The sequence below is a fragment of the Melopsittacus undulatus genome, chromosome 14, assembly GCF_012275295.1.
Source record: "Melopsittacus undulatus isolate bMelUnd1 chromosome 14, bMelUnd1.mat.Z, whole genome shotgun sequence".
Taxonomy (NCBI): Eukaryota; Metazoa; Chordata; class Aves; order Psittaciformes; family Psittaculidae; genus Melopsittacus; species Melopsittacus undulatus.
In genome coordinates this window covers 2,808,001-2,835,994 of record NC_047540.1, presented here as the reverse complement: position 1 = coordinate 2,835,994, position 27,994 = coordinate 2,808,001, and the positions used below count along the sequence as shown (strand labels likewise).

Sequence of the window (27,994 nt, the reverse complement as noted above, 5' to 3'; positions counted from 1 at the left end):
AGGGGTAACCTGTTTCACAAGCCTACCCTGTTTCCTTTAATCAAAGCAAAGATTTCTTCTGAGTGAGAAATCTTTTTAACATAAACATGAACTAAAAAGTGTATACATTGCCTCCATCTCCATGGGGGTAGAAAGCTGGTAAATTATTGTTTGAGGAGTATACGTGCACCCATTTAACTTGACTGTAGCTGATGAAAAATACAGATTTATATTACACAGAGAGGGTGAGAACATAATACAACCAACCTGTGTTTGGTGGAATTTGTCTGCTTTAGCTCCTAAATCTTCACAAATGAGATAGAAATTAAACAGTTCCAAACCCATGATTGTAAGCTGTTCATATTTTATTCCTTGCCCTTTATCCCCTGTTGCAAGGGATGAATTACCCCAACGGCTCTTTCTGGACATTTTTGGTTAGAGCTGGGATTTCCCTCCAGTGTTGGGTGAATAAAGCAAACAAAGCTTGTTCAGCAAACCCATGTATTTATTTATTTGTTCAAAGAAGCGTATTTTACAGTGATGCCATGGAGAGAACACCACAACAGATCTTGTTTGGTGGGCTGAAAGAGAGCGTTCGTGTGCATGTGAGTTGAGATGACACCAGCCTATGTAAGGAAGTCTCTGGCTTGGACTGTTGAGCTCAGTGCACAAATCACATTGGTCAAAGGCAAAATGTTTCTAAATTCAGAAGTGAACCAGCACAAATCTTGAGCTGATTGAATACCAGGAAATTGGATTTATTTTTAATCATTTTTTTTCCCTAATTTTTCTAAAACAATTTAATTTCAATATCACCCATACTGAAAAAATCTTGGCTGTTCTTAATATGCATTTTAAACTTTCCTTTGCCTTTGGCCCTTTTTCTTCCCATTTTGCTATGAAAAGGGAAGAAAGAAGAGAAAAGGCCACGACAGAAAGTAGTTTGTCAGTTTATCTAGAAAACTCTAGAGAGTTCTATAGAACAGGTTGTGTTGATCTGTTATATGTAGTTTCGTTTTGAAATCATTGTGCTAATATTGCCATGTGTTACGGAAGGGAATCCAGTTGGTTAACAGAGCCTCTGTGTATCAAACCTTCCTAATGCACTCTCTCTTTCCCCTAATCCTTGTTGAGAACTGGACTGAGATACTGCAGCAGGAGGGAGGAAGGAGTTGTTTATGAATTAGCAAGCTGAGGTTCATGAAAGGGTTACTGATTATTGCTGCTAAAAAGCGGAAGGGAAAAATGGTTCTGCTTACATGCAACACCATGGCACAAACAAAATACTCATCTCACAGGCTAGCTGAGCCTAAGGAATCGAGTGAGATCGGATCTTTCAGCTGGGAGGCTTTCAGGAATCGTTTGAACATGATCCATAAACAACTCGAAAGGATGACTTTTAAGAACCTCTTTCTCTCTCTGCTTGGAATGCTGGTCGTTTATCATTGTGCTGAAATGGAATCCCCTTTAAAAGATATAACGGCTTCTTGTTTACTTAAACACAAAGTGGATGATGGGCTGAAAGGTTTTGCTGCCAGCAGAGCAGTCACGGAGAGCTTGGTACAGCTCCGGAGTGGGAACAACTGTGCAGCTCCCACGTCCTGCACTGAGCTGAACCAGCCGGGGTGAAGGGGGCACAGTGCAGGTGTCCTCCGCCAGTGCTGAGTCCTCAGTGGGTGCCATGAACCACCAGCTCTTCACAGGAGAGGACCAGGCCTGCTGGATGCAGGCAGGGAACCCATTGGAGCAAGGGGGGCTCTCCCAGAGGCATCCCCATATGCTCACTGGCTCACTCTGCCCTCCCAAACCACAGAGCAGAGGAGGTGGTGTGAGAACAAGCACAGCGGAGGTTGTATTCACCAGGTTTAGCTTTGGGGTGAGCTTTTCCCTGCCCATCACCTTACCAGGGGAGCTAGGAGCTTCAGCAGCACGTCACTGATCCACCCCATGCACATCCCGGCTCCATCCCTCAGGACCAGAGGGCTTTTTGGAACTCTAGAGGAAAGAAATGGCTGCACACATTTACATGGAGGAAGCACATTTTACAGCAGAAAGGAAACTGAGCAGGATGCCACCTTGTGACCCTGCTGAGGGTAGAGCTCTCCATGCAGAGAAGCACACAGGTTTCACTAAGCCTCCATCCCGCATGGTCCTCATCCCAGTTCCTCGACCCAGTTGTTGGCTCTTGCTGCGCAGGAGCCCTTTGTGCTGAATCCAGGGAATTCCAGCCATGCAGACCAGGAGTTCCTCCCATACCTAACAGTGTGCTTCTCTTCTGCAGAGCCCAAACTGTGCTTTCCCCCTCCTGCCTGCTTTCCCTCCTGCTACGTGCCTGCGTGATGTCCGGACAGACGGACAAGTGTTGTCCCTAGCCCGGGATGGAGTCCTGCTGCTGTGAGGGTAGGAGCGGAGTCACAGCGCTTCCACAGCCTGCGATCTGCTGTAACCTTCCCTTTCCTCAAGCTGCTGCATGTTAACAGCATCCATCAGTGGGGGAATTCCTCAGGGGCTCCGTGGAGCACAGCTGGGGTCCTGCAGGCACAGGATGGCTGATGGGTGGCTGCAGTGCAGCTGGCAACGTAATCTGGGCTGTTGTTAGAGCTTTGGTGAGTTTCCCTTCCACAAGTGAGTCTCTGTCCTGTGGGACACCAGCCTCCATAGGGGCCAAGGCATGAACCACACACTCAGGAAGCTGGTTGTCATTTTGGGGTGTTTTTTGGGGGTTTTTTGTGTTTGTTTTTAATTTGAAATAACTCTTTTGAAGCAGATTCGGGGCAGATACCACTGACCTCTTACCACAACCATTTAACGTGTATTCGCAATGATAAAGTCATACAGCTTAAAACACAAAATAAAGGGTAGGGGGAAGAGAAAGAGGCCACTGCCTTTGTGTGAGTCGGGGTCCCAGGCTGGGGAGAGTGGCCACATGGGTCCAGTCTCATCCCTGTGGCTGCAGCCGTGCTGCACTGGGGCCATGCACCCGGTCTCGAGTTGAGGCCTTTGGTCATGAAGTCTCTGGGTCCTCCACTGACTCATACTGCACCTCTTCTCCCTGCAGCATGCCTGTGGAGCCATGGGGAGATGAGCATCCCTCCGTGTGTGTTCTCCCACTCCTCTTCCCAGCAGCGTACCTCCATGGTCCTGGGTGGTGTGGGTGTGTGCAGCCTCCTTATGCATTGTGTATGTGGTTTCTGTTGGGTCTGTGGGTCAGTCGGGGAGTATATGTCTGTCTTTCTGGACATGTGTATGTGTTGTGTAGCAGTGCTCTGGTTCAATAAAGCTTTCATATACATAGCAGCAATGAAGTCTTGCCATCAGGTGACATAAAGGGGCAGCTACTGGGCAGGGCTAGCGGACGTGGTGAGGACCGCAGCCCCTCTCTGTTTGCTCTTCCTCTTCTTGGTGCCAGACTTAGCGTCTTTGGTGTCTTTCCTATTCCTGTTTCCATTCGCATTATCTTGCTTTCCTTGCTCTTCCTTCTTCTTCCTTTTCCCTGCAGCAAAGCAAAGAGGCACCATGAGGCTCTCCAGCAGAACCCAGTTAGCCCATAGCCTGCTCTTGCTGATGGTGGCCAAAAGGTCCTGCTCCCCTTCCCATGCACAGAGGTGCTTGAGTGCTGCCCTATCTGCTGGTGTGTACCCTGCATTGTGAGCTGCTGCCTAAACACAAACGGGGAAGAAGGATCAAATCTGGATTTAGCTTTGTAATTGTCAGTCTCCAGCAGAAGTGTGAACACTTGCACTTCTCCGGGGCTGCATACCAAGCCCCTGAGCTAACGCTGCCGTATGCATCAGAGGAGCAGCTCAGCCACAGTGGTGTTAGTCACTGCTCTAAGCACTCAACACAGCTGCAAATCTTGTCCATCCCATAAGAGGATGACCAAACCACCATTCATCCCGAAAAACCCTCTAATTCCTGGGAAAAACACAGACCTAAGCACTCTGGGAGAGGAGAAGATGACTCCCACACTGCAGCGCACAGGCATCCAGCTTTGGCTGCTCGGAACGGGATGATCTCAAGGTCCTTTCCAACCCAAACCATGCTATGACTCCACGTGCGCTCACCTTCGGGGCACTGGCTCTTCTGCACCGTGCATCGCCGCACCTCCGTGGTGGCAGGACACAGGGACACGTCTCCGGAGGGAGCCTGCAGAATCCGCCGCGTTCGGTCTTCGTTGCCCTTCTTGAAGCCACAGAGCTTCCTCTTCTTGGAGCAGGGCCCCCAGGGCCCCCACTCACTCATTTCACATTGTGCTGCCAGATAACAAGAGAGGTCAGCAGTGACTCTTGTTTCCCTGCCCCATCAGCTTCTCCTCTGCTTTAGGCTTGGATAGATGTGCATTTCCCCAGCAGCTTCCCAAGTTTTCAAGCACCCCTTTCCTTGCCACTGTCTCCGAGGGGTTTGTTTTATCCCCCAACCCACACTCCAGCAATTCATGCAACTGGACCCAGCAGATGCCCAAGCATCACTTACCAGGACTGCTGCACTCCATGGTGCCGTTGGCAGCAGAGTAGCCTTCGGGGCACGTGACGTAGCATCTCCCTTTGTGCAAATACAAACCTTCCTTACATTTTGTGCAAAAGTTTCGACTGAAACAGGACTCACAGTTCTCAATTTTGCATTCTGTGGGGGAAAAAACAGCCAACCACAAAGGCATCATGAACCTGATGTGAACAAACAGCTCAGGAAGCTCTTGACTGCTAAGCAGAGTTCATTCCTGGCCCCAAGGGCTCTGCCAACAGCCAGGGCAAGTCTCTGGATGTCCTGCCAGGCCTGGCTGTGCCTTTGCATCCTTCCCTGGTACAGGACAGAGCTACTGTGCTGTGGCTCCCATAGGCAGCAGCAGCGGCTGCCAGATCCAAATCAGGATCAGGGTGGAAAAGGTTTGGGCTGATGTTCAGCTTGAGCAACACTCAGCCAGAGTGGGACAGTGCAAAGAATGAAGTCCTGTGCCAACAGCTCCAGCTGAAGCTACAATATGGGCTGCAAAGAATCGGGGTTAGATGGAAATCTGGCCATGAGGGTGGTTTGCATGAAACTGAAGGGAAGTGATCCTATTTTTCCATGTCCAGCTTCTTTCTGTTGCTCTGGCTGAAAGAGGCAGCCCCAGGCCAAGGATTGTGGTTCAGAGAGATGCTTGGCTATGATGAGAGGGTAGAGGTGGTGGAAAAGGTAATTGTGTGAGCAGTGCCTTAAAAGCTGAAAGCATCTTCCCCTTCCTCCCCATACAGAAGGAGGGGGTCAGTCTGACAGTATAAACGATGGGGTTATTCCCTGGGTTAATTGGTGCCTTCTGCCCTTTGATACAGGCAGAGCATCTCACCTCACTGGAGGCAGCCCCTCAAAGCAACACCACCCTCCCGCACTGCACCCATTCCCTCCCATACTCACTGATGCACTTGTTCATGTCTGTATTGCGAAGGCCAAAGTATCCCAGCGGACAAGATGGAAGGCAAATCCCAATTTGCCGGATATCATTCCTCTCCAGAAGGATGAAGAGTTTGGGGGAGCATCTCAGGCACCCATTGAACTCGGAGCACAGGTCGCAGCCTCTGGCACAGCCCTGACTCAGCTCGGTGCTAACTGGAAAGGCAAGAGGGGCAGTGATTAGTGCCTGTGTGCATGGCTGGGCTCTGCATGCAAAGGGATTGACCCCAAAACACCATCAGGAAGGGCAGGGACCAGGACAGGCCACGGGGCTGGGGTCCTGCTGCACTGATGTGCTCCCAGCACGGCTCCCAATGCCCACAGGCACCAGCATCAAGCACAGGCGTGAGACGGTCACAACAGCAGCAGCAGCCAGAAGCAGCCACCAGCTCAAGAAGGTCCCAGCTCTGTCTCCCACCATGCAGACACCCGCAGGGGACACGTGTCCGGGTGGACCAGCGCATCCCTGCCATGTCCCCTCTTGGGGCAGGCGGTGCCGCCCCAGCCGAGCCATGGGCACAGTGCAGGACAAGCAGGGACCAGAGCCAAGGGGTGCTGGAGCAAAACCATCTGACTAATTCTGTGCTGTGCTTCAAGCCAGGCCGCGTCCCGAGCTAGATCTCACTGTGACCCTGCTTATGTTAACTATATCTGGCAGGGCAGGAGATTTCACTGCCCCCAAAATAGAGATGTGTTCTCAGCTCCTTAATCCAGTCCAAGAAAAATACTCAATCCCATGTCTTGAGAGAGTTTTCTGCTTTTAATTATCGTATAAAAATGCTGCTTGTTTTGAAACCAATAGCATTCTTTGCAGGCTAGAATGCAGGTTATTTTTATTAGTTTATTATGCAAGCAGTGTCCTTGTTTATAGAAAAGCTGTGGATTTAAAAAGATGTATTCTTTTAAATACCACGTTTACTACCCTCAAAAACAAGCATGGATCACCACAGCGTTCCCATGCCAAACCAAGAGGTAGCAAAACTTTCCTCTCCCCCTCCAGTGACCCGAGACCCCAGCAGCTCCTCTGCTGCCTATCACAGCCCCATCGCTGGGTCCTCAGGCATGGAAAGTGACACAGAAAGCAGAGGGGGTCCCAATCCCGGTGGATCCTCAGTGCAAGGTCTGCTCTGGGATGTGCCCTCGGGATTCTGGGCACTGGCTCCTTGTATGGAGTGATTCCCAGGGGATGCAGCCCCATTCCTCCTGCAGCACTGGGCCCTGGAGCCAAGGTCTGCCTCTATGGCAAAGGTATAAACCGGGCCCTCGCTGGAAATTGCACTTTATAGCATTAGCCATGACGTCAAGTTTTCCTTGTTCTCACAGGGCTCAGCAGTCCCAGTTTTAATAGAAAATCATTTTTATATAATTTAATTTAAACCAGTTTTAATGTAAAACAGTTCTACAAGCGAGCTTACATAAACGAGGGCAAACCCGTGCCGCTGCTCTTATGCCGACACAGCCTGGTTGCCTTGCTTGGAGCCCCAAGCTGGGACCAGCCGAGCATCATCCAGGCTGCAGGGGTGCTTAAACCCCCATACACCTCAGGTTGCACTGGACCCCTTGGCCTGTGTCAGGTCCAATGTGGGGCAGTGAATGCACATCTCTGAATGGGAGTGTGATTTAGGGTTGCTCCAAGGACTCCCAAGGCACCCCTGGCTCTCTGTGTTGGTAAAACACATTCACCATGTGCCCAAAGCCCATAGCACCACAAGAAGGAGTAGAGAAGAAAAGCATTTCATACATACTTCGTCTTTGCCTCTTGCCCTTCACCACTTTGCTGCTGCCTGTTAGATCCATGGAGCTTAGCAAAACCACCACCACAAACAGTCCAAGCTGCATAGTAACTCTCCAGCGCTGCAGCCCCTCCGTCGCAGGGTGGTCGGAGGAGCCCGCTCCACAGCTGGGGATCTCTGTCTGCCGCTGCTAGAACGTCTCGGGCGGGATCAGAGCTGAGAGTCTGTGCACGAAGCCTGGTACAGGACCACATCCACAAACCACATCAGCGACAGCCAGCTTAGGTAGCAGGTAACATGGCTCTACCTTCATCCCCGTAAGGAGCGCAGGAGCTTGGCTCTAGTCCCATCGGGGGCTCTGGCAGCGAGCGTTAGCTGCTTGCAGTTTCCAAGTGCGCTCGCAGGGACTGCAAAGGAAGAGGAGAACACATTAACTCAACAGCCGACATCGTTCCCGGAACCGTTGGGCTCGGCCCCGCAGCGGGCAAGCATGGGAGCTGTGGGGTGAGCCGGGGGAGCAGCACATAGAGGGTGCAGGCAGACGGCAGCCCCCGGCGTGGGGCGAACGGCCCCCCAACCTCATCCCTAAGTCACTGTGTTGCTCAATAACCGAGCGCGCCGCAACGCCCGACGCGGCTTTGCCATCTGCCGATGCTGCGTAGGGTTGGGGCTGGAAGTTGTTTAGGAGAGTGCCAGTCCCCCTCGGCCGCCCCTCCTCGAGGAGCAGATGGCCTCTGAGCGCTGCCAAGCGCACAAGATGTTTCCCATCAAGTGGGCACCTCTGGGGCTGGTCGTCGAGCCGAGCAGAGAGCGAGCGGCAGCCCCAAAGCCAGGGCTGTCTGGGGACAGGGCGGGATCGTCCCACGAGCTGCCCTAAACACAGCGTTTCTGCTCCGAGGGAGTTTCCAAACCTCCCGGCTCCCATTCCCCCTGGAGCGGCAGGGAAGGGTCAGCGCTGCTTGTGCAGGGTGAGATGCCCCATTGCTTTGCATGAGCATCTTGGAGTGCATAGGGGAGCTCAGTGTGGCAGCAAGTTGATGGATGGCAACCAGGGCTGCAGGCGCAGCCTGTGTGGGAGCCACCGTATGCCCTGTCCTCGCCCTGGAGCATCCAATTCCTTGTCCCTGCTCCAGGACAGAGGCAGAGCAGGCAGGGCTGGTGCGGAGCAGTGTGATGCTCTGTGGCTGGTGGGAAGGAAGGGCAACCTCGGGGCTGCACCAAGAGCTCTGGCACTGCCAGGCTGCAGCTGTCAGATGGAAGCCCTGCTAACGGCTGCCCTTGTGTGGGAATAAAGGCGACAACATTCACTCTGTGAACTCAAATGAAACAGAAAATGGGTATAATCCCTTTATAATAACTGCACAGTCACCGATGCCCCAAACAACCAACAGTGATGGTGCTGGAATGATGCCCGCCTGCAGGATAGACACAGGCCCTGGGGTTCCAGCCCCTTTCCATGCCCACGATGGTCAAAGGGCCACTGTCTGTAAAGTGGTTATGGCCACAGCAGCAAAATACCTGAGCAGAGAGGACTGCCCGCAGCATCCCAACCCAGCTGCTGAAGGCAGATGTGTCCAGGTACCACTGGGCCTTGCAGCAGCACCTGCTTCAGTGCCAAGATGTGACCCAGAGCGGGCAGCTCACGGCAGCTTTGGCTCACGTGTGCCCCGATGCCTTTGACCTCTTTGTGTCCCTGCGGTGATTGCAGCGCGCTGCTGGGCAGGAGCCCAGTGCTGCCCATGTGCCTCTCGTTACAGCCCCCAGCCCATCCGCAGTGCTCTCACAATCAGTTGCTTGTGTAAACACGGACTCATTCTGCACTTCCAGGGCTGTTTGCTGCAAGCTGCTTTAGGCTGTTGGGTGCGTTGAGCAGAGCGGAGAGGGGATCGCACCCCAGCCCTGCAGCCTCCCTCTGCTCCCTGCTGATGTGCAGGGACCGGGGGTGAAGCAGCCGGAAGAGGAAGGATCTTGCGGATGGATGGCAATGCACAACGTGGCACAGCCAGAGGGGGCCCCATGGGTGCTACCAGAGCAGCATGGCATGGCCCAAAGGGTCCCTAAAGGAGTGCTGAGCACCAGCAGCTCTGGAGGAGCACGGTGCTGCCCCTTGCCTTTAATTGCAGTGGCTTTACAGGTGGAGCACAGTCACAACCAGCACAGGCTGAACCTGCTCCAGGTGTTGACACAACACTCACAGTTTAGGCAAAGTCCCCTCGGTGTGGGGACAGCAGCAGGGATATTCTGATGGAGCAAACACAGCCCCAGCCTGCCAAGAGCCAGCGTGAAGCTTATGCTGCCTCCACAGACCCCATCTCTCAGGGCTCGCTCAGTGCAAGGGCAGGGATGTGCCATGGGACACATGGAGGCTCAACGCAAACCAAGTAAGCACCCACTTTTCCCTCCTTGTTTCCTTGCTTTCTAGCCCAGAAACAGCCACAGCTGCTTGCTCAGCACAGGAAAGCTATTGGCATCCTGGATGCTGCCCATTAGCACGATCCCTGTGTTTCAACACTTCCCTGGAAGCACTCAGTGTCTGCGGTGTGCCCACCAGCGGAGGCTGCAGCACAAGGGCCGGGCTTCCAGCTCTTCCCACCCTCACCTCAGGACACAGATTATGCCTCTTTCAGCTATTGCAGCCATCGGTCAAGCTCAGGTTGCTGCAAACAATTTCCAGTCTAAACATTAGCAGGATTTATGCCATTATCCCATCGACAGGAAGAATTTGGGATAACCTGAGTTGCTCTGAATTCATTACTGGAGAGACCTGGCCCCTGCATCCGAGATGACAGTAAGCTTTGTTTGCAGTTCCATCAGGATAAATTGGTCCTTGGGAGCTCCAATGCAAGCCAGAAAATGTAAACCATCCAGATAATTTACCATTAGTCCTCCTACACACAAGGTGAGAAAGACCAACATTATATCCCCAGGATATTCAAGACCTAATCCTCAATAACTAAATTGCTGATATATTGCCTCTGGCTGAAGGTATCAGGCTAGCCATAATGTAAACGGGCTCTCCAAAGCTTTCCTGCATCTGGGAGAGAAGGACCAGATGCTTGTGTGAGGGCTGGAGGCAGGACCAAGTCTGATTGCAGCAGCAGTAATGAACCCCTAGGAAGTGCCAGCTCTGCTGTCAACAGCGGCTGGGCATCAGCTCTGAGCACAGGGGGATTGGGGCTTACAGGGCCTGGGGCTGGGTAGAGAACTTGAATTTCACCTGGGCAGTCTATTGAGGGGTATCTTGTATGTCTTGAACAAGCAAGAACAGAGGTCTCAGAGGTGTCTTTGCCTGCAGGAGATGGGGTTTCGCAGGGTTTCACCTGGTTGGTTTGATCCCAGCAGTATCTCAGCCCCAGGAGAGGCTCCAGGGAGATTGGTTGTTGTGGCAGCAACCAGCAGATTCCCCCCCTGCCTTTGTTTAAGCTTCTATTGAGCTCCTCAGATAAGGACAATGGCACCCGGACATGTGTCAGAGGTGCAGGGAAGGGAGCAGGAGGAGGAGGAGGAGGAGGAAATAAGAGCAGGCTGCCATGGAGGGAGGACCACGAGGATGGGCTCTATGGGGCACGCAGTGGTCCTCACTCCAGGCACAATGAGCCAGCCAGAGTAAGGGGCCAAATCCTGGCAGGTACCACAGGGGAGGTAAAGGAGACTATGCAGGGGCAGGAGAGGACCAGCACCAGCACCAGCCATCCCATCGGAGGGTGGCTCAGCTCCCCAGTGCCCACCAAATCCCCTGGTCTGCGTCCAGCAGCAGCAGGATGGGGCGATGCTGGTGCAGGGATCAGGAGGCACCGCTGCCACCATGAGCCCCTGCACCCTCCACAGTCCAGCCCTGCCCTGGAGAGCATCCGAGCTGCTCCTTCAGCACGGCTGAACCTCGGAGGTGGGTCACAGCCAGCAGGAGAGGAGGCATCTTTCAGACAAGCAGGAGCCCACACACACGCTCACGTTTATCTCGCTGTGTGCCTTGCCCTCCCTTGGCAAAAGCCTCCAGCAGGCAAAGCTTCCCCAAGAGATCTGAAGCTCACAGCCCCACGTGTGCCTGTGCAGCTCCCCAGCCCAGCCAGGGAGCAGAGCCAGCGGGCTCCCAAGTGCACATCCTCCCTTGATCCCGGGTGCCAGGAGACACGGGTGTCAGGAACCAACCTCGGGGGGGTGCAGAGAAGGAGCCTCACCCAGTCGGAGCATCTCCAGAGCTGGCCTCATTGGGCAGCAGCAAGGGAAAGGGGCAAAGAGGTGAGCACTGATGAGTGGCTCCTCAGCACAAAACCCCATTGAGTTCGGGATGCAGAGGAGCTGAAATCTGGGATGCTGGAGGATGAGCATTGCCAAACCCATTGCCCAACTGGGTGCCCCAGGCAGCTTGTTCAGCCCTGTGGCACTGTTATTCCTCTTTCCAGGCACACAAAGATGGACCCAACGCTTCTGCTTCCCTAGCACAACATCCCTGCACTGCCTGCATGGTCCTGCTTGCTCTGGGTGACCCCCATGCCTGCAGCTCCCTGCGTGCTCTGCACTGGGAGGAAGGCAGTGCAGAACCGCAGAGAGCAGGGTTGGGAATTCTCTTTGGGAAAGTCTCCCTTTCCTGCTATCATTCCAAGCAGTGTTTCATAGAAACATAGAATCAACCAGGTTGGAAAACACCTTTAAGATGATCAAGTCCATCCTTTACTGCCAAGTCCACCCCTAAACCCTGTCACTGAGGACGTGTCCCTGTTGTCAAGGCACAGACAGCTCTGTAGGAGCATGTGAAGCCCTGCGAGGAAGCAGGTCCCATGCACGCACGGCTCGGTCATCGCGCCTGCCACAGGGTGTCTCACGCTGCTCCAGCCGGCAAACATCTCTGCACATGCACAGGCAGAGCCACTTTGTTCTGCTTAATCCTTGAAGCAATAAAAGCAGGCTGCATTAAGTCACATTTCCGAAGCAGAAGGTCTTCATTTGAGCCCCTCCCCGAGCGCCAAGTTCTGCAGGATCCCCAACCCATAAACTGCGCTGAGAGAAATGAAATCATAAAAGCCAAGCTGGCAGCAGAGCTCCCCGCAGCATTGTTGAGGTCTGACTCCTTCCACCAGCTTCTGCACTGCATTCCCTGGCTCTGCGGAGCCGTGCTGTGAGCCGCTAATGGGGAATACACTGAGGAGAGGCCCGTGGCCACCCCTCTGTCCCAGCCCGGAGCACGGAGATGCTCCAGCGCTCCGCTATAGGAGGACCCCTGCTCCCTGCTCTGCTCCTTGCGCAGTGCCCGGCACAGTAGCTGCTCTGAGTAATGCTGTGATTAACAGTGCCACAGGCCGCTCTCCGGGAGCGCTTGTGCTCCAGCATTGTAAAACATCAGGAAATCTTTTACTGGGGGATTTCCATTACCCTCTTGCTGGAGCAGAGAGGCTGCGTGCTGGGCTGCAGGAGAAGGAAGCAGCGAAGCCCTGGAGCAGGCACTGGAGTCATCCCAGCAGGAACAGCTCCGGTGCCACAGACAGAAGCTGCCTGGGGATTTAGGTGCAGTCACTGATAAAGCAAATCTATTCCTATGAGGTACAACGTGAGGCAGGTTTAAGCCTCCACAGCTCAGTAACTCACTTACCAAATGCCAGCCAGGGGCAAAATGTACTAAACTGACAGGAACCAAAGCAAATTTCAGACCAGGAACTGCAAAATGGTCCATTTCAGAGCATCACTGAAAACCTTGCTCTTCCATCAAAGGGGCTCCTCACCAACCCTAAAAGCCCTATTGCCATGCAGGGAGGTACTCAGCAGAGGTGCAGAGCAGATGTGCACCGTGTCAGAGTACAGTCCCAACCCCTGGAAACCCTGAGTGTGCCAGCAGGAGGGTCTGATGCAGCACAGCCAGGGCTGCTGAGGCTCTCATCCCATTGGAGTGTGCACACGTCCAGCTCAATACCCAATTCCCCTCTTTCTCCAGTACAAATGAAGGGCTTACAGCAACCTTCCACATCTCTAAATGCAGCCTTTCTAAAAACACATTCCCAGGGCATACAGGAGTAGCCTCAAGCTGCTGTGCTAAGCCCCTTCTGCAGGCAAAAGCAGAGACCAAGACCCTAAACAGCACCCGGGGCCTTCTGCTTGGCCATGTGCAAAGGAAGCATCTGCCAAGTGTGAGCTTCCTGCAGGGATTCCCGGTGAACGTCACTGGGAAACCTGAGCCCTGCAGAGCCAGGAGCACTGATTTCAGCAGCAGGAGCAAACACAAGGGGGACAAATAACCGGGAGGCTCAGCTTTGGGCATGGGACAGGGCAGGACCTCTGCCTCTTTGAGGGGTGACAGCAGCCAGGTCAGAGGGACCAAGCTCTGAGCTCTGGCATCGCTCAGGGTAGTTTGCCATGAAGGCCATCCTGCAGCTGGTCTGCAGCACCCGGCTGCAATCCCAGAGGATCATCATCGAAGGCAGGTTGTGATGGGTACGGCTGGAGGGTTGTGTCTGTGTTCATAGAACCATAGCATCCCAGCCTGGTTTGGGTTGGAAGGGACCTTAAAGCTCCTCCAGCTCCAACCCCTGCCACGGGCAGGGTCCCCTTCCACTGGAGCAGCTGCTCCAAGCCCTTGTGTCCAACCTGGCCTTGAACACTGCCAGGCTCCAGAGCAGAGCTGCTCCAGCCCTTGGAGCATCTCCATGGACTCCTCTGGACTCACTCAAGCAGCTCCACATCCCTCTTGTGTTGGGAGCCCCAAAGCTGAGCTCAGGACTGAGGGGGGATGGACGGACAGCACTTCCCTCCCCAGGCAGAGGACAGGCTGTGCTCACACAGCCCTGGGGAAGGTGTCTCTGCCTTCCATCCCCTGCCTCCCTTGGCTGCATGGTTCCCACTATGCCCACTAACCCTGACCTGACTCCAGTTCCCTGCAGCTTCACAGCCCCACAGAGCAGAGGTGCTCTGCCAGCTCAAGTCAGGCCTGGGTGATGGCAATGTGAGGTTTATGCTCTGCCTTTGCCTGTGCTCAGGGGGTCACATCCATGCCCCTGCACCCCCAGCTCGCTCCCTGCTGTGTCCCTCAGGGTGGTGCTGCTGCTCTCGCAGCGGCTGCAGAGCTGATCCAGCAGAAAGGAGCCTATTTTCCAGGGTTGTTTCCAGGCCCACTGGGAATTCTGCCCTGCTCCCACCCGAACCCACGGCCCTGGCCCTGCAGTGGGGATCGGGTGCTCGAGGGTCATGGATGGACTTTGGATAAAGTCATTTCCATTGGAGAACACTCCAGGCAGACGTTTCACAGGATTCCTCTGGGATCTCAGCATAAACCTGACCACCACAGCAGCGCTGTAAGCACTGCCCCAGGTTCAGAGACTTCCAGGCAACAAGGAGTTTTGCACTGGTACCCACCGAGCCCCATTCAGGAGTGTGAAGGCTCCAGGCCTGCCATGCTGTGCAATGTTTGCTTTGGCTGATATTGCCCTGTTTTAATGCCTTTTACTGGAAGAGACCCCTCCAAAGCCAAAGCACATCACCTGCGCACCCCCTCATCCATCTCCAGGACCATTCAAGGAAACACCTACAAGAAACCCCATCAGTGCAGGGGTGCCCATTCCCCAATTGCCTGCACCCACATCTCACAGCACCCTGGCTCAGAGGATCAAGAGGACAGAGGCTGAAACATCACCTTGCCCAGAGCCCTTGTCAGGGAGCCGCATCCCTGCCTGGCTACGGGAGCACACTGGGGAATGCCCTGAGCCCTCACTAACGCACAGGCTCAGCAGCCCCGCACCGAGATCCAGCAGCGCTTCCCCTGCGCATCAAGGTGTGGTGTTAACACAGAGCTCTCATCATCACCGTGATCCCTGTTAAACCCTTTCCCCACTGATCCCCATTCAAAACCCCAGGGAGCCCGTACTTACCCCGCGCTCTCGGGGTGCCTGCCGTGCCCCCATGGGTGCAGCCACAGCGATACTGAGCCAGCAGCTGCTCAACCGCCTCGGCCCCTCATTGCTCAGCCACGGGCACGCTCCGGTCCCTGGAAGCCAGCGGGGAAGCAGGCAGGGCACTGCCGCCCCTGCGCAGCCCTCGGCGGCTGCGCTGCGCCCGGCGGGACCCTGGGGCTGCTCCAGGACCAGCAGCGAGCTCCGGGGAACGGATCAACGGTGCCAGCCGGGCCCCCGTCCCCGCTCCGGGAGGGCAGAACAGCGGCAGCAGCCCAGCCTCCCGCAGAGCCCCCGCACACCTTGGGGAACGGGGGGGGGGGGGATCCCGACAGATCGCGCTGTGACTCCTCACGGCTCTCATTGTCTGCGCTCATTATCCTCATTGCACAAGGCAAACCCGCAAGTCGGATGCTGACAAGGCTGGCGCTCCTCATTAGCAGCCCACATTGCAAAAGCTTCATCTAAACAAACACGCGTTCGGAAACCCTTACCTCTGACTTGTCACTCCCTCATCCCTGCTGGAAAAGGCTCTACTGGTGCCTCAGGTTTAAACCACTACAAGCCCAACTACAGAAATCCTCGGTTCCTCCAGATAAAGTTACACGCACGTTTCTGTCAAAAACAATGAGGAATCGGTGCATGGCGAGTTCATGGAGCAGTCTGGTGCGTTTGGGGCCGGGGCTTTGGTTCACTTGTTCTCCTAAAGCAGGTTTCTAACAGCTCCGCAGAGAAACAAACCCTTCAGAGATGTGCAGGATTTCAGCTCGTAAAGATCGCCCAGGCTAGTTCCTACTCCATCAGCCCACGCTGCTCCCTGCGTATGCAAAGCAGAAAGTATGTGATCATATCAGAGCGATTTGCACATTAATAAATCCTGGTCTCAATGCCGTAGACTCCATCCCCATCCACCGGGTAGGGGCTTTTTATTATTATTATTACCAGAGTATCCAGCTTTGTAAAGGCATCTAGTGCAAACTCCTGCATGAGGGAATTCCACCCCACTAGTACCACCTCCTAAGACAATATCCAGCCAAAATATTGTGACTGTTGCAAAACCCGGACTGGAGCTCCACAAAGGACCTTCCAGTGTTGCTTGCGGAGCCAACGGGGTCTCGGTGAATTACTGCAGAATGACACACCATCTAGTTGCCTTTGTAGTCTACTTTATTTATGGTAGTTAATTCCAAGTTATTACTAACATTTCAGTGGTAACTGGCACATGAAGTCATCAGCTGTCACAACTGCATCTGTTAATAAACATGTCAAATATTAAAAGCAGCTTATTATCCTCTGGAGCAGGGAAAGCACTAAGGCAAAGGGCTGCAGAGCCTGGATGTTTTTCCATCTCTGGCTCTGCAGCAGCAGGAAAGGCTCACACTCAGGAAAGCAGAGTGACTGTGGTGAGGCTGGCCTGGGATACCTGCCCCTCGTCACACCTGAGCAGCACAGGAGCTTTCCTCCTGCGGCTGTTGTCAGCTGCCCTTCCCTTCTCCAATGGGATGTGGAATGGACCCCAGCTTCACATGGGTGGATAGGAGAACGCAGGAGTAGCCCCAATGTGCTGGTCCCCCATAGAGGAGGCAGAAGTGCCCTGGCCACAGGGGAACTGTGGGGAGATGAAGGCCCCCATCCCCACTCATGCCCCCTGCACTGCAGGGGCAGGCAGGGAGCTGGTGTTCCTGGGACACATGCCATGGGACACATGGAGCCATGCTGGACCTTGTCCCAGTGTCTCTCTGTACAAGCCATTTACAGGAACTGGTGTCTGCCCACTTCTCAAGTGGCTGCAGCACCATGTGGGTCCCTATGCATGACTGACTGACCCTCATCCCTGGCTCTTGTGGGGCTGATGCAATGCCTGTGGTCATGGGGCTCTGACAATGGCAGCTCTGGTACCCTGATGGGTGGTTGCAGGGGCATGGCTGGGTGGCAAGCTGCTGGCCAGCCTCTCAGCATGCTATCAGTGTCCTGGGGAGGGGTTTTGCTTCCCTTCAGCTTCCCCAAGAACCCAGATAGCACAAGCAGGTTGCATGTTCCTGCTCTGTAGGGTCAGGGCTCACTCCCATCTGAGGGATGCAGTGAGAGGGATGCCACATCCTCCCTTCCTTACCATTTAAGAGCATCATCCTCAGTACATGAGGATGTTGTATGCCTTCTCCCTGCTTTGCTGAGCTACCCGTGCCCTTGGCCTCTGCAGCTGGGGAGGAAGATGCTGCTGCTTCATGTTCACTTTCCCTCACCTGGGAATCTCAGGCAGAAAGCTTGCCCCTCTCTAACACATTCCTTGCCCCATTGCCTCTGGCTTCCTCCTGTGGAAGGCAATCCTCAGGCTTTTAGAGGGATGCTTCAAAGTCAGTGCCAGCATCTTCTGAACTCCCTGCATGAAGGCTATATGTCCATAACAGTGTGGTTTACATAAAGCCCAAACCAGTGCCCAGCAATGGGCAGGAGGCAGGAAGCTGTAAAGGGAGATGCGCTGAAAGCATCATCTTCACCTTCCCCCTTTTGTGCGTCAACTTCTCCAAGCACTGAACATGTTCCACTCTTCATTTTAGGTGCCATAATTCTTCTGTAATGAGTTAAATTCTGTCTTAGCTTCCAAGTGTTCCTAGGATAGCCCAGGACAAGGCACTGATGGGTGAGACACCCATGCCAAGCAGGGTGACTCACTCCGCACTGCTTACAAAAGTCTTGAAGCAACGAGGAACAGCATTATCTGCACTTGGTCCTCCCCAAGCTCACAGGGCTCCTAGCTGGAAGCCAGAGGGCACAGGTGCTTCAAAAGGCTATGTTGGGCCCTATAGTGACTCCTGAATCTCACCCTGGGTCCCCATGCTGGAGAGATGGGGCAGGTCCCCTTTGATTTCTGCTGCCCACAGGTCCCTGCTAAAGCTGGGTCTCCGAGCATCCGCAGCAGAGCACTCTGTGAGCTGGCAGCCCTGAGCAAGAGGAGAGCAAGGCTGTGGGACATGGCATAGAGCAGCCCCCTCGACACACAGGTTTGGAGGATCTCCTGGATCTGTGCTGTTCACACCCTTGGAATCACCTCTGCTTTGCACAGCGCCTGCATGGGGGCAGGTATCAACACAAAGATGCAGAATAACCCAGAACAGGCAAGAAGGAGAATTCACCCTTCACAGCTTCTCCTTTGCATTGTGCTTGTGCTAATGCACCTGTGTATGGAGGGCTTGCTCATCCGGAAGTTTCTTTGGCACCTCTCTAAAGGTCCCTGCTTTCCTACTTGCACACGGTATCTTCTGAGATCGTTGCTATCTCACAGGAGCATTAGTGAATGTGTTGTGGACATTGGGCAGATGCTGAGCAGTCACTGTGGCAAATCTCCATATTAAAGACCTTTTCTATTTGGAGCTTTTTCACTTTCTATTCTAGGATATTTTGAAGTCCCATCGAATGTGGCTCTGGGACAGCATCACTTTGTTGGCTCTAAGAGTGAAAAACCTAATGAGCCAAAGACCTTGTGTTTTACACTTGCCTTGAACAGCCAAACCTTTTCCTTTCTCCTCTCCCTCAGAGCACTGCAACTCCAGTTGACAGCCGTAGATCAAGTTTCCGTCTGGAGCAAATGTTTAGAACTGAGCAATAAACCCTAAAGACCGAGCTTTATAATGGGAATGCTGACAAACCCAGCTGCAAGAACAGGGCTACTGGACACGTCAATAATTAGTGGATAGAGAAGCGTATCTGACTGCCGGCAAAGGAGCTTGCCAGCTCCCTGGTGTTGGAAGGTATCATTGCAGAGGACAGTAAATCACACTAAATCCTGCCTTAACACCCTCCACAATAAATGCAGCATCAAGTCCCACATTTCTTCCCCTTCTGACAGGCAGCTAATTTACCGGTTTGGTTTTCTTTAGCTAATGGCTGTTAAGGCTGATCCTAAATTAATCCTAAACAGGTTGTTTCTCTCTTGTACAAAAGGACGTGAAATTCCACACTGGAGCAGGGTAAAAAAGCCAAGCGGCTCCAGATTGGAAGCAGAGCTGCTGGCTTGGGAGGTTTTCCCTGCTGCCCACAGAAGTCCTCACTGAGCAGGTACTGAGCAGCCTGGGCTCCTCCAGCCAGGCTGTGGTGCCAGTGCCAGCACCCGGTGTGGTACCCAGGGAGCATCATCCCCAGCCATCATCCTGCATGTCCTTGGGAGTGCGCTGCATGGGGGAAAGGGGTAGGCAAAGCAGACAAAGGCTGCCTGAATTCACCAGTTTTGGCCACATTGGGTGGAAAAGCAATCGGCGGGTCTAATCCTGCACTACAGGTATCCAGTCACCCACTATGGATGACTCTGCCTGTTCAGAACAAGCCTTTCCCTGGCTGGCTCCGTGTCCTGCTCTGCACAAAGCCAAAGGCAGCAGAGGAGGACTCCCCACATCCCCCAGCCCCACCATTCAAGGATGTGGTTCCCCTTCCCATTAAAAACCTGCTGGTTTTTGGTCTGAGTTCCTCCCTCTCCAGCTCCTGCCCTGCATCCCCCTCCACTTCAATCAGATGGGGAAAAGGCCTCTCCTCCATGGAAAACCTACCTTGCCTGGGGATCATGGGGGCTTCCAGGCTGGGACTGAGCTGCCAGGAGCTGCATCCCTCAAGCCTGTATGGATGCAGGCAGGGGGGATGCATCCAGCAACTCCGGCCCTGAGCACCACAGCTTCTGTCAGACCCAGGGCTCTTGACGTTAACCCTGTGTGCAGAGGCAGGTACCAGTGCCTACAAGTTCTCAGCTGGCACAGAGGGTGCATTACTCATCCCTGGTGCCTCATCAGCCTGTGATAATATCTCAGCATAAGCAAAAAGCAAGCGAGACGCTCGCCGAGAAAGCAAAAGGAAAGCAAGAACATCCTGAAGTTGTCTCTGACGCTGCCCTGACACAGAAGGCTGATCTCCTGCAGCATGATTGATAGCCTGGGCAATAGCATCCGAACACCTGCGGTCCTGGGTCCCCAGCAATGCAGTTATCCCAAGTGCCGAGCTCGCTGCATAAACAAGTGCTCTGGTTGCAAAGACAACTATCGAGTTCCTGCACAAGCCATGCTGGGGGATCAGGCACGGGGGCACGCAGGATCATGCCTTCCATAGGGAAGCAAGAGGAACGGGAGTGATCCTGATAGGATCACCCAGGCGTGTCTCTTCTCCTTGGGCAGAGCAAGCAAGCCTGGGCTTTCACAGCTGGGCAATGCTGCTTCCCAGCCTTGTTCTGGCAGTGGCCACGCTGGGATGCATGTGTCCCTCCAGGAATATCCCCGGGGAAGCCACCCCAGTTTGGTGCTGAGCCAGGGAAATGACTTGAAATGAAGGCAGAGTGAGATCCACGCGTCCCATCCCACTGATGTGCAATGGGCAGCCTGCCTGCACCCCCAGTGCTGCCCAAGGCAGGTCAGGAGGGCTCTGGCAGGACCGGCTCTCTTTGTGCTGCCCAGGAACAGGGCAGGGATGGAGTTCCCATGTGTGTCCCAGGGAGCTGCCCTGCTTTTCAGGATCTCCTTCACTGCCTGCCGGGTTTCCTCACACTGCACCCCATGCAGGCTTGGACATTTCGCCTCTTTCCAAGGAGCGATGCTATGCGCATGTTGGGAAATGCTCCTTTCTCATTTGCTCCGAAGGCCCTTTTTCCCCTGTTGTTTGAGGAATGCTGTTTGAATTAGCTCCACGGATTGCAAACAGACCCCGTTGTTTTCCTTTCCCAATGCAGGGAGGCTTCTGTTCTCTTTGGCCTGCTGGATTAACCAGGGGGCCTTACACACTGACCCCGCTGCAGCTCAGGGAAGCTAATTTAATCCCAATATTGTTACAGATCACAGCAGGACGAATCTCACGGATTCCTTGAGGCAAACCAGCTCCGAGCAGGGACAGCAGCACACTGTGCTTGTCGAGGCAGGAGCTGCTACAGCTTTTCCTATGCAGTTACCTTTACACAGCTTCTGAGGCAGGGGAGGAGGGCAGTACTGATGGGGCAGTGGGGGCACCCTGGGTACCAGCATCCCACCTGCATCCCGCAGCATCCGCTGGCACGCAGGGGGGTGCAGGGCCACTCTGATCCTGGCCTTTCCTCCTTATTTCTTTCTCCTCATTATTTCTTTTCGGTACCTGGTCCTGGGGCTGGGGTTTTGAGCCCAGATAGGGCTGCCACACTCTAAGTACCAAAAGCAGGGCAGGCTGGGGCACTCTGCACTGCCTGTACATGGTCCTGCACACGGTGCTGTGCACTGCCTTGTGCACTGCCCTGCTCATTGCCACACACACTGCCCCATGTACGGCCCCAGGCATTGCCCTCTGAGTTTGTCAGTTCCCTGCTGTGTAGAACCCAACAGGCAGGAGGGTTTGGAAGCACCTTTCTCTGCTCCCTTCCCTACACATGAACCAGAACCCTCTGAAGTCAATCATAGCAAAGCTGTTGGTGAACACAGACACATCTGCCTGCAGGCTTTTCTGTCCCACAATGAGTGCTGCGGAAGTGGTCTGTGATGTGATGCTGAGCCTGGAAAAAGGCATCCAGCACCTTCACATGGGGCAATCAATATCAGCATCACTTGCATTTTCATGGGGAGGATCTGCCTCCTCCTGCGAGCAACGCCTCAGCTCTCCCTGCCCTTGCCCTCACAACCCCGTCTGAGATGCATCCCTCGCCCCAGGATGAAGTTGCTCAACAAACCCAACTGAATCCCTGGCCCATCACACAGTGCTAATCCATTTCCAGAGCACATCACACTTCTCACTCAGGCTATAAGGGAACAGCCAGCCTGGTCTCGTGGCTACAGCCAATACAAGTGCCCAGCCCCTGAGAACTGGCAGGGGAGGGGGTGCAGGAGCCATTGGGATTCATGGGGGAAGCCCTGCTTCTCCCAGCATCACTCTGAGGGCTTTGATGTTTGGGAAAAGCGAATGGCTTTGGGACACAATTGAATCGAGTTTGAATGATGACAAACCACAGGTCTGGGGTTTCCAGCGTTTCTTGTAGCTCCATCCAAGGCTGGAAGTGGAAGAGGCCATTGGCACAGCCAAGAGGGCATGAAACAGAGAGCTTAAGCAGAAGAGGTGACTCTGTGCACAGCTTTGTCCCTCTCCAAGCCTCCTCCCTTCTGCATCAGCAGCAGCGGAGCAGGACCTGATGCTGCCGTGGGGCAGGGCCGGCCCCACTTCCCTGGGAGTGTGGGGCAATGCTTGGAGAGCAGGGATGGGGCACCCAAGGGAGCCGCAGCTTAGAGAGCCGGTGGCAGGAGGCTGGGCACAAGGGCAGGAGCTGGGCATGGGAGCCCCTGCTCGAGCCCAGCCTCTTCTCGGCCACGGGAAGCTCTTGGGAACATTCCTGCTGGATGACATTTCCCAAGGCATTGAGAAAAGGAGGGGGAAAAATAAAAAAGGCACTTTTTCTTTTTTTTTTCCCCTCAATATAAATTCTTGCAACATTAAAAACCCCACACAATAGCTGCAAGCCCTGGAACGGCTGGGGGTAAAAAAGCTGCTGCTTGACATGGAAATCACACTCCCATCCCCACCAACCGGGTCCGATCCCAGATGTGAGGCATCATGTGTGACAAAGCCCCAGAGGCAGGACACGCAGGAAGCTTGTAATTGTTGTGGGCTCCCATCGCTGTATGGGGATGCAGGCTGGTGACCCCGGCAGTCCCGAGTGCCCCCCATCAGTAACCTGCAGCACAGATCCAGGCTGGCTCTGGGAACAACAAGGAATGGGTGGGTGAGGCCCTGGTTCAGCTCCTCACTGCCCATCTGTGCCCCTGCAGGGAGCAGGAGGGACCCTCGGATGGTTTTGGGACCGTGGGGTGATTTGGGATCCCCATAGATATGAGCTGGGTGCTCCTGAGGACCTGCAAGGGGCTGCAGCACTGATGGTGGTGATCTGGGTTGCGCTGAAGCAGCACCAAAGGGTGAATATGGAGTGTCCCCATAAGGAACACATGTACGTACCCCACACAGTTCAGTCCAGGCTCATGCAAGCAGACAGGAATCCCACTGTACTGAAACCAGCCTAACTAAACCAGCTGAAAACACGTGTGGAGGGGCTCCTTGAGCAGCAAAGCCTGCGTTCTGTGACATTTGTAGCACACTACAATGATTTTAATGACAATTTAAGAGCATCTCCTGTGGCACAGCCTGACTTGTGCTGCACTGCAGCTTCACAGAGGTTTCCAGTGGAGCCAAGAGCTTTGCTGGTCTCGATGGGCTACGTCTACGTATTGTGTTTTAAACTATATAATTAATTGAATGCAGTGCTCTGCAAGGAGCTGATGCTGCTGAGGGATTTGGGGGATTGTGCAGACATGGAGAGGAACAAGGCAGCTCTTCCCTTGTGCTTTTCCTGCCTGGTTTTCCCCCTTCCTTTCAGTTTTTGGGAGTGCTCATTGCGCAGGGCCTCGAGGTGAGGCTGGCCCAGCCTGCACCCCACATCACCCCATCCTGCGGCACGTACCGCACACACCCCATGCGTTTTAAATGTCTGTGTCTGCATGCAAAGCATTGGTACATATCCTAAACACAGTCAAGATGACAGCGTGAAGGTGAGAACGGATTGAGCCTGGCTTGGAAAGGTGGCAGAGTGGAAAACAATGATCCCAGGAGAAGGCAAGGATGCTTTGCTGGAGCACTGTGATGCCAAAGACTGTTGTGGGGCTCTCAAGTGCATGAAGCATGTATGGGAAGCGCAGTGCTTTGCATCCTTGTTCCCTGAGGAAGAGCTTAGGTTATGCTGGACACAACTGTCCGTGGCCAGCCACTTCCAGATGCAGCTCCAGCAGATACATGTTGGATGCTGTTTGTTGGAGACGCCTTTTCATTTATAAAGAGGGGAGAAGAATAATGCTCCAGTGACTGTAATGCCTGCAAGAGAGCTACCACAGCCATGATGGCCTCTTGTTGCGCCTTGGAAGCTGTGGGGTTCCATTTCCAATTAAGTTTTTCATATGGTAGCATTCAGATGGAGATGAGGCCACTTTTGTCTAAGACAGAACATTACTTTCACTGCGCCCGGCCCAGGAATGAGTTCTCTGCTATTAAAATGTAATTTAATTTATCTCCATGGATTTTGTGATGACTGGGATTTGTTCTAAGGAGACCTTTAAAGGAGAACTTTTGCATTATTAAATCTATGTGTGAGGAAGTTGAGTTCTGGCATCCTCTGATAACCAAACTTCTTTTCTCTCCTCCACTATATCCATCATGATAAAAGCCCCTGCCAAAGCCCTAACTCAAGCCATGCTTCTGGCTTATTGTGAAACGAATCAGGGAGAAGAAAAAACCAGCAAAGAAACCCACAAGATGCTCTCGTCCAGTATTCTTTTTAATCAAAGTTTCAAGGATATTGATGGTTTGCCTCATAAGGTAAACATTTGCAGCCCAGTTGCTTTCCCAGGGTTAAAGCAGAGACAAGTGGCTAGCTCAGACTGCAACTGATTTGCTCTGACAGACTCCAGTCAGCTTCAAAATGAGTTCTCTTGACAATCACAGGCTCTTTGCACACAGAGCTGTGAGCTCAGACCTTCCCACCAGGAGCTGCAGGATGAGCCCAAGGGATGCTCAGCTTCCACAGCTCCCCAGGGCACTGCTACCCACAGAGGACAGGGGTGCCATGGGCGGGGGACCCTCGTCCCATTGCTGCCGCCTCATCCTCCCATCATGGGAAGATGCTGCCTTGTCTTTGCAAAGGGCAAACCCAGCTCCGTGCCTGTGCCCCAGCAGCACATCCCTGGGAGCAGGGGGACAATTGGCACTATCAGGCCCCTGTTCAGCCATTGCCACCTGGGATGATGTGGGGCAGGTCCTCTTGTGCCGCAGAGCTGGTCCCTTGGCTACATGCTCCCCCCCAACCACTGCTGTTCCGCGGTACAGCCCGAGAGGTGATGGATGGGGCAGCTCTTGTGCCAGATGCACTTTGGGGTCAGCCTGGGCTGTCCCATCAGAACAGGACTTTGGCAAAGAGGTGATGAACATTTTGGGGTGCTCCATAGCATTTCCAATGGCGCCATTTTTGCTGCCATCCCATGGTACCAGTCGTAGCTAACCCCGACCCGAGCTGTGGCAGCACTGGCTGGGACTGGGGAGCAATAGGATGCAGGAAGCTGGTATCATTGTGAAGCGAGCCAGCCGATCCATTGGGACACTGGTGTCTGAGCAGCCAGTGGCTAAGAGCAGCATCCTGCTTGTCTGCCTCCTCCAAAGTGCCTGCAGCAGCCAGGGACACAGCTCTCAGGGCTGTATTTATTCCTCTCTGACATCTGGCTTGCTGAGGATGCCACTGTGCAGCATTGTCCTTGGCACACCAGGATTCATGGACACTGCTTCCAGACCCGTGTTCGCTACCTGCTAACCACTGGGAAAGATGTGGGGTTTGATGCCAACCAGCATCTATCTCCGCACCAACCCCTGGCCCCAGTGAAATCTCAGCACCCAGAGATCCAAGTCCTCCCTGTTCTCCTGAACCTCCCTTAAGTGGGGCAGCTCTTCCTATTCCTAGTGCTCTACCTATGCTCATCCAGCACTGCTATGGAGCCTGCTGCTCACCCAGCCGGCATGCTGGGGCTCAACATAGCACAACTTGGTTCAAGACTCACAGCGCTACCGTGCTCTCTGTTAAAACCATGTGCTGTGGATGGGCTTTCCTGCACACAAAGAGGAAGCTACCTTTGTTTTAGAGTCTAATTTCATTGCTTCCCCAATGCATTAGCTCATGGACCAGAGCCACAGCAAACCGTGCCGTGGAAAGAGCTCCCTTCCTTAAGAGCATCTCCAGGGCATAACAACGGCTCCGAAGCCAAGAGAGAGCCAAGATGATTTCACCACCGAGGCTGGCATCGCCGCCAGGACTCAGCGCGGCGCTCAGCACCTTGTTGGCACAGCCCCTGCCCACCCAGCAGGTCCCTGTGCCGGCGCAGGAGCCCGACGTGCCTGTGCAGTGCCGGCTGCCGGCTGCAGAAGGCTGCTGCTCTGCTTTGCGTATAAGTCAAAACCTGTGAGCTACTGGTTACAGACACTCGCTGCTTTAGCAGACTGAAGCGGGAGAAGGGAGGGAGCTGCCAGATCCCAGCTGGTCTCTGCTGCAGGAGCTGATGGAGGATTAGCCCAGCAGCGTGTCTTTACAAATTGTCGGTTCCCAGAGTACACAAAACAAAGCTCCGAGCACTGAAAGGCTCAGCGCAGAGGCAGAGGCAAAGGCAAACGCTTTGGGAACCTGACGGTGCTTTCCAGCCCGACGCAGACACACAGACCCTGGCTCCCTGCGGTCCCTACAGAGCGCTGCCTGTCCCATGGCGGCTCAGGCTCAGCACTGGGGCTCGGAGCAGATCCCCCCTTCCTGCAGCCCCACAGCTGCCGGCTGAGCCTCTCCCTCCCTGGGCTGGCCCCCACAAACCAGAAAGGGTTTGCAGAGCAGCCCTGGGTCTCTGCTGGCACAAGGAAGCGTCTGCTCTGGAGCACGGGGGCTGCTGGAGTTGCTTCTCTTCCCCACACAACCTTAACCCTCACTGCAAAGCGTCAGCCCTGGGGGCTTAGGGTGGACCCTAGAGGAGAGCCCACAGACAGGCCCAGAACTGCACTGACCAGGAACAACGCTGGGGGAAGCTGCCACAACCCAGCCCAGCATCGTGTCCTGCGCCTGATGGGAAGGGAGTGCAGGGCTGTGCCTGCTGAGCAAGCTCATGGAAGGGCTGCCTGTCCCCACTGCCATCCACTGACACCGCGGCACATCCTGCTCCTGTCCCAGCTCCTTGCCTGGGTGATGCTGGGAGGTTGTGGCATGCGCTAGGTCCAAGCCAGCTCCATCCCTGTGCCTGGTACTCTCCCTGTGCCCTTCCTTCAGCCATCCCCCGTTAAACCTGTGCCTTAATGCACGATTGCAGTTGTGGTGTTGGAAAGCAAATGCATGCCAGGCTGCAGCAAGGTATGGGGAGAGGCATGATGCCTTCTGCCCACTGCTCACTGCCCATTCCCTGCTGCCCATTCCCTGCTCCGGCTGATGCCTATTCCCTGCTCCCACTGCCCACTCCTTGCTGCCCATTCCCTGCTCCTGCTGCCCTCTGCCTGCTGCCGAGGCCTCCCCTTGCCCGGCTGTTGCACGGTGTCAGAGCTGGAAGCTCTCGCTACTTGTTTCACGGGAACTTCCAACATTTCAGGAATTGTTTTCATTCTGGCTTGGAATGAAGACAAATATTCCAGAAATTTCCTGGATAACATAAAGTTTAAAATATCCTGACCACTAAAATAGCAGCAGGAGGCTATCTCGGCTCTCACATTATGTCACATCATGCCAGCTCATGGTACGCTGCACACGGATGACTTGTCATGGGATGTAAGCAGAAATACAAATAATGTCAACAAGAGAGGAGAAAGGAGATGCTGAAATGAGAAATTCCCTAAAACTATTCCCTGCTCCCTCCTTGTGCAAATTAATTCTCCATGGGAAATTGCTCGGATTTTACAAAAGAGAGGATCTGGCCAAAGCAGCTCTTCTGTTCTCCGGAGCAGGAGGAACACCCAGCCGGCACTCCCCGCCAGCCCCATCCAGCACACAGCCGGGCTGGATGTGGGACATCCCTGTGCCCCCTGCTCCCTGGCTGCGCTCAACCCCTTATCTTGCCCCTCGCAAGCCAAGGGCAGGCGCTCTCCGTGCTCCGGGCCCCTGCTGTCTGCCGCAGAGATAACCCCGACACGGATAAAGCCGGGCGCTGGGTTTAACGGCGCCGAGCGGCGGCTCCGTTGGGAGCGGAGGAGGAGGATGCTCGGTCCCGCTCTGCCCAGCTCCGGCCGCAGAGGGGCCGCGGCTGGGGGACGGCGCTTACCTTGGCTCTGCTCTACCCGGCCGGGGCTGGTTCCTGCCCTCCCTGTGCCCGGTGCATCGCCTGCCTCAACACCGGCGCCGCTGCCCCGCTCCGGGGCTCTGCGCCGGGCCGACCTCCGGGCGCCGGCTGGCACCCATCCCTCTGTGTGCCCCGTGCCTCTCCAGAAAGGCACTGCTGGGAA

The 27,994-nt window shown here is 54.4% G+C and overlaps 1 protein-coding gene across 2 annotated transcripts; it reads right to left on the bottom strand.

Moving 5' to 3' along the window:
* Positions 1–463: 463 nt before the first annotated feature.
* RSPO1 (R-spondin 1) lies at positions 464–27,994 on the bottom strand. Of its 2 annotated transcripts, none has more exons than XM_005142207.3 (6): positions 27,814–27,994; positions 7,152–7,546; positions 5,371–5,562; positions 4,453–4,602; positions 4,044–4,232; positions 464–3,472 (listed from the first exon to the last, which is right to left on the bottom strand). In XM_005142207.3, the coding sequence occupies exons 2-6, from the start codon at positions 7,243–7,245 to the stop codon at positions 3,315–3,317; spliced, it is 783 nt and encodes a 260-aa protein (XP_005142264.1). In that variant the 5' UTR covers positions 7,246–7,546; positions 27,814–27,994; the 3' UTR covers positions 464–3,314. The 2 variants fall into 2 exon arrangements, with proteins under 2 accessions (XP_005142264.1, XP_033925171.1); XM_034069280.1 differs by lacking the exon at positions 27,814–27,994 and adding an exon at positions 15,508–15,865.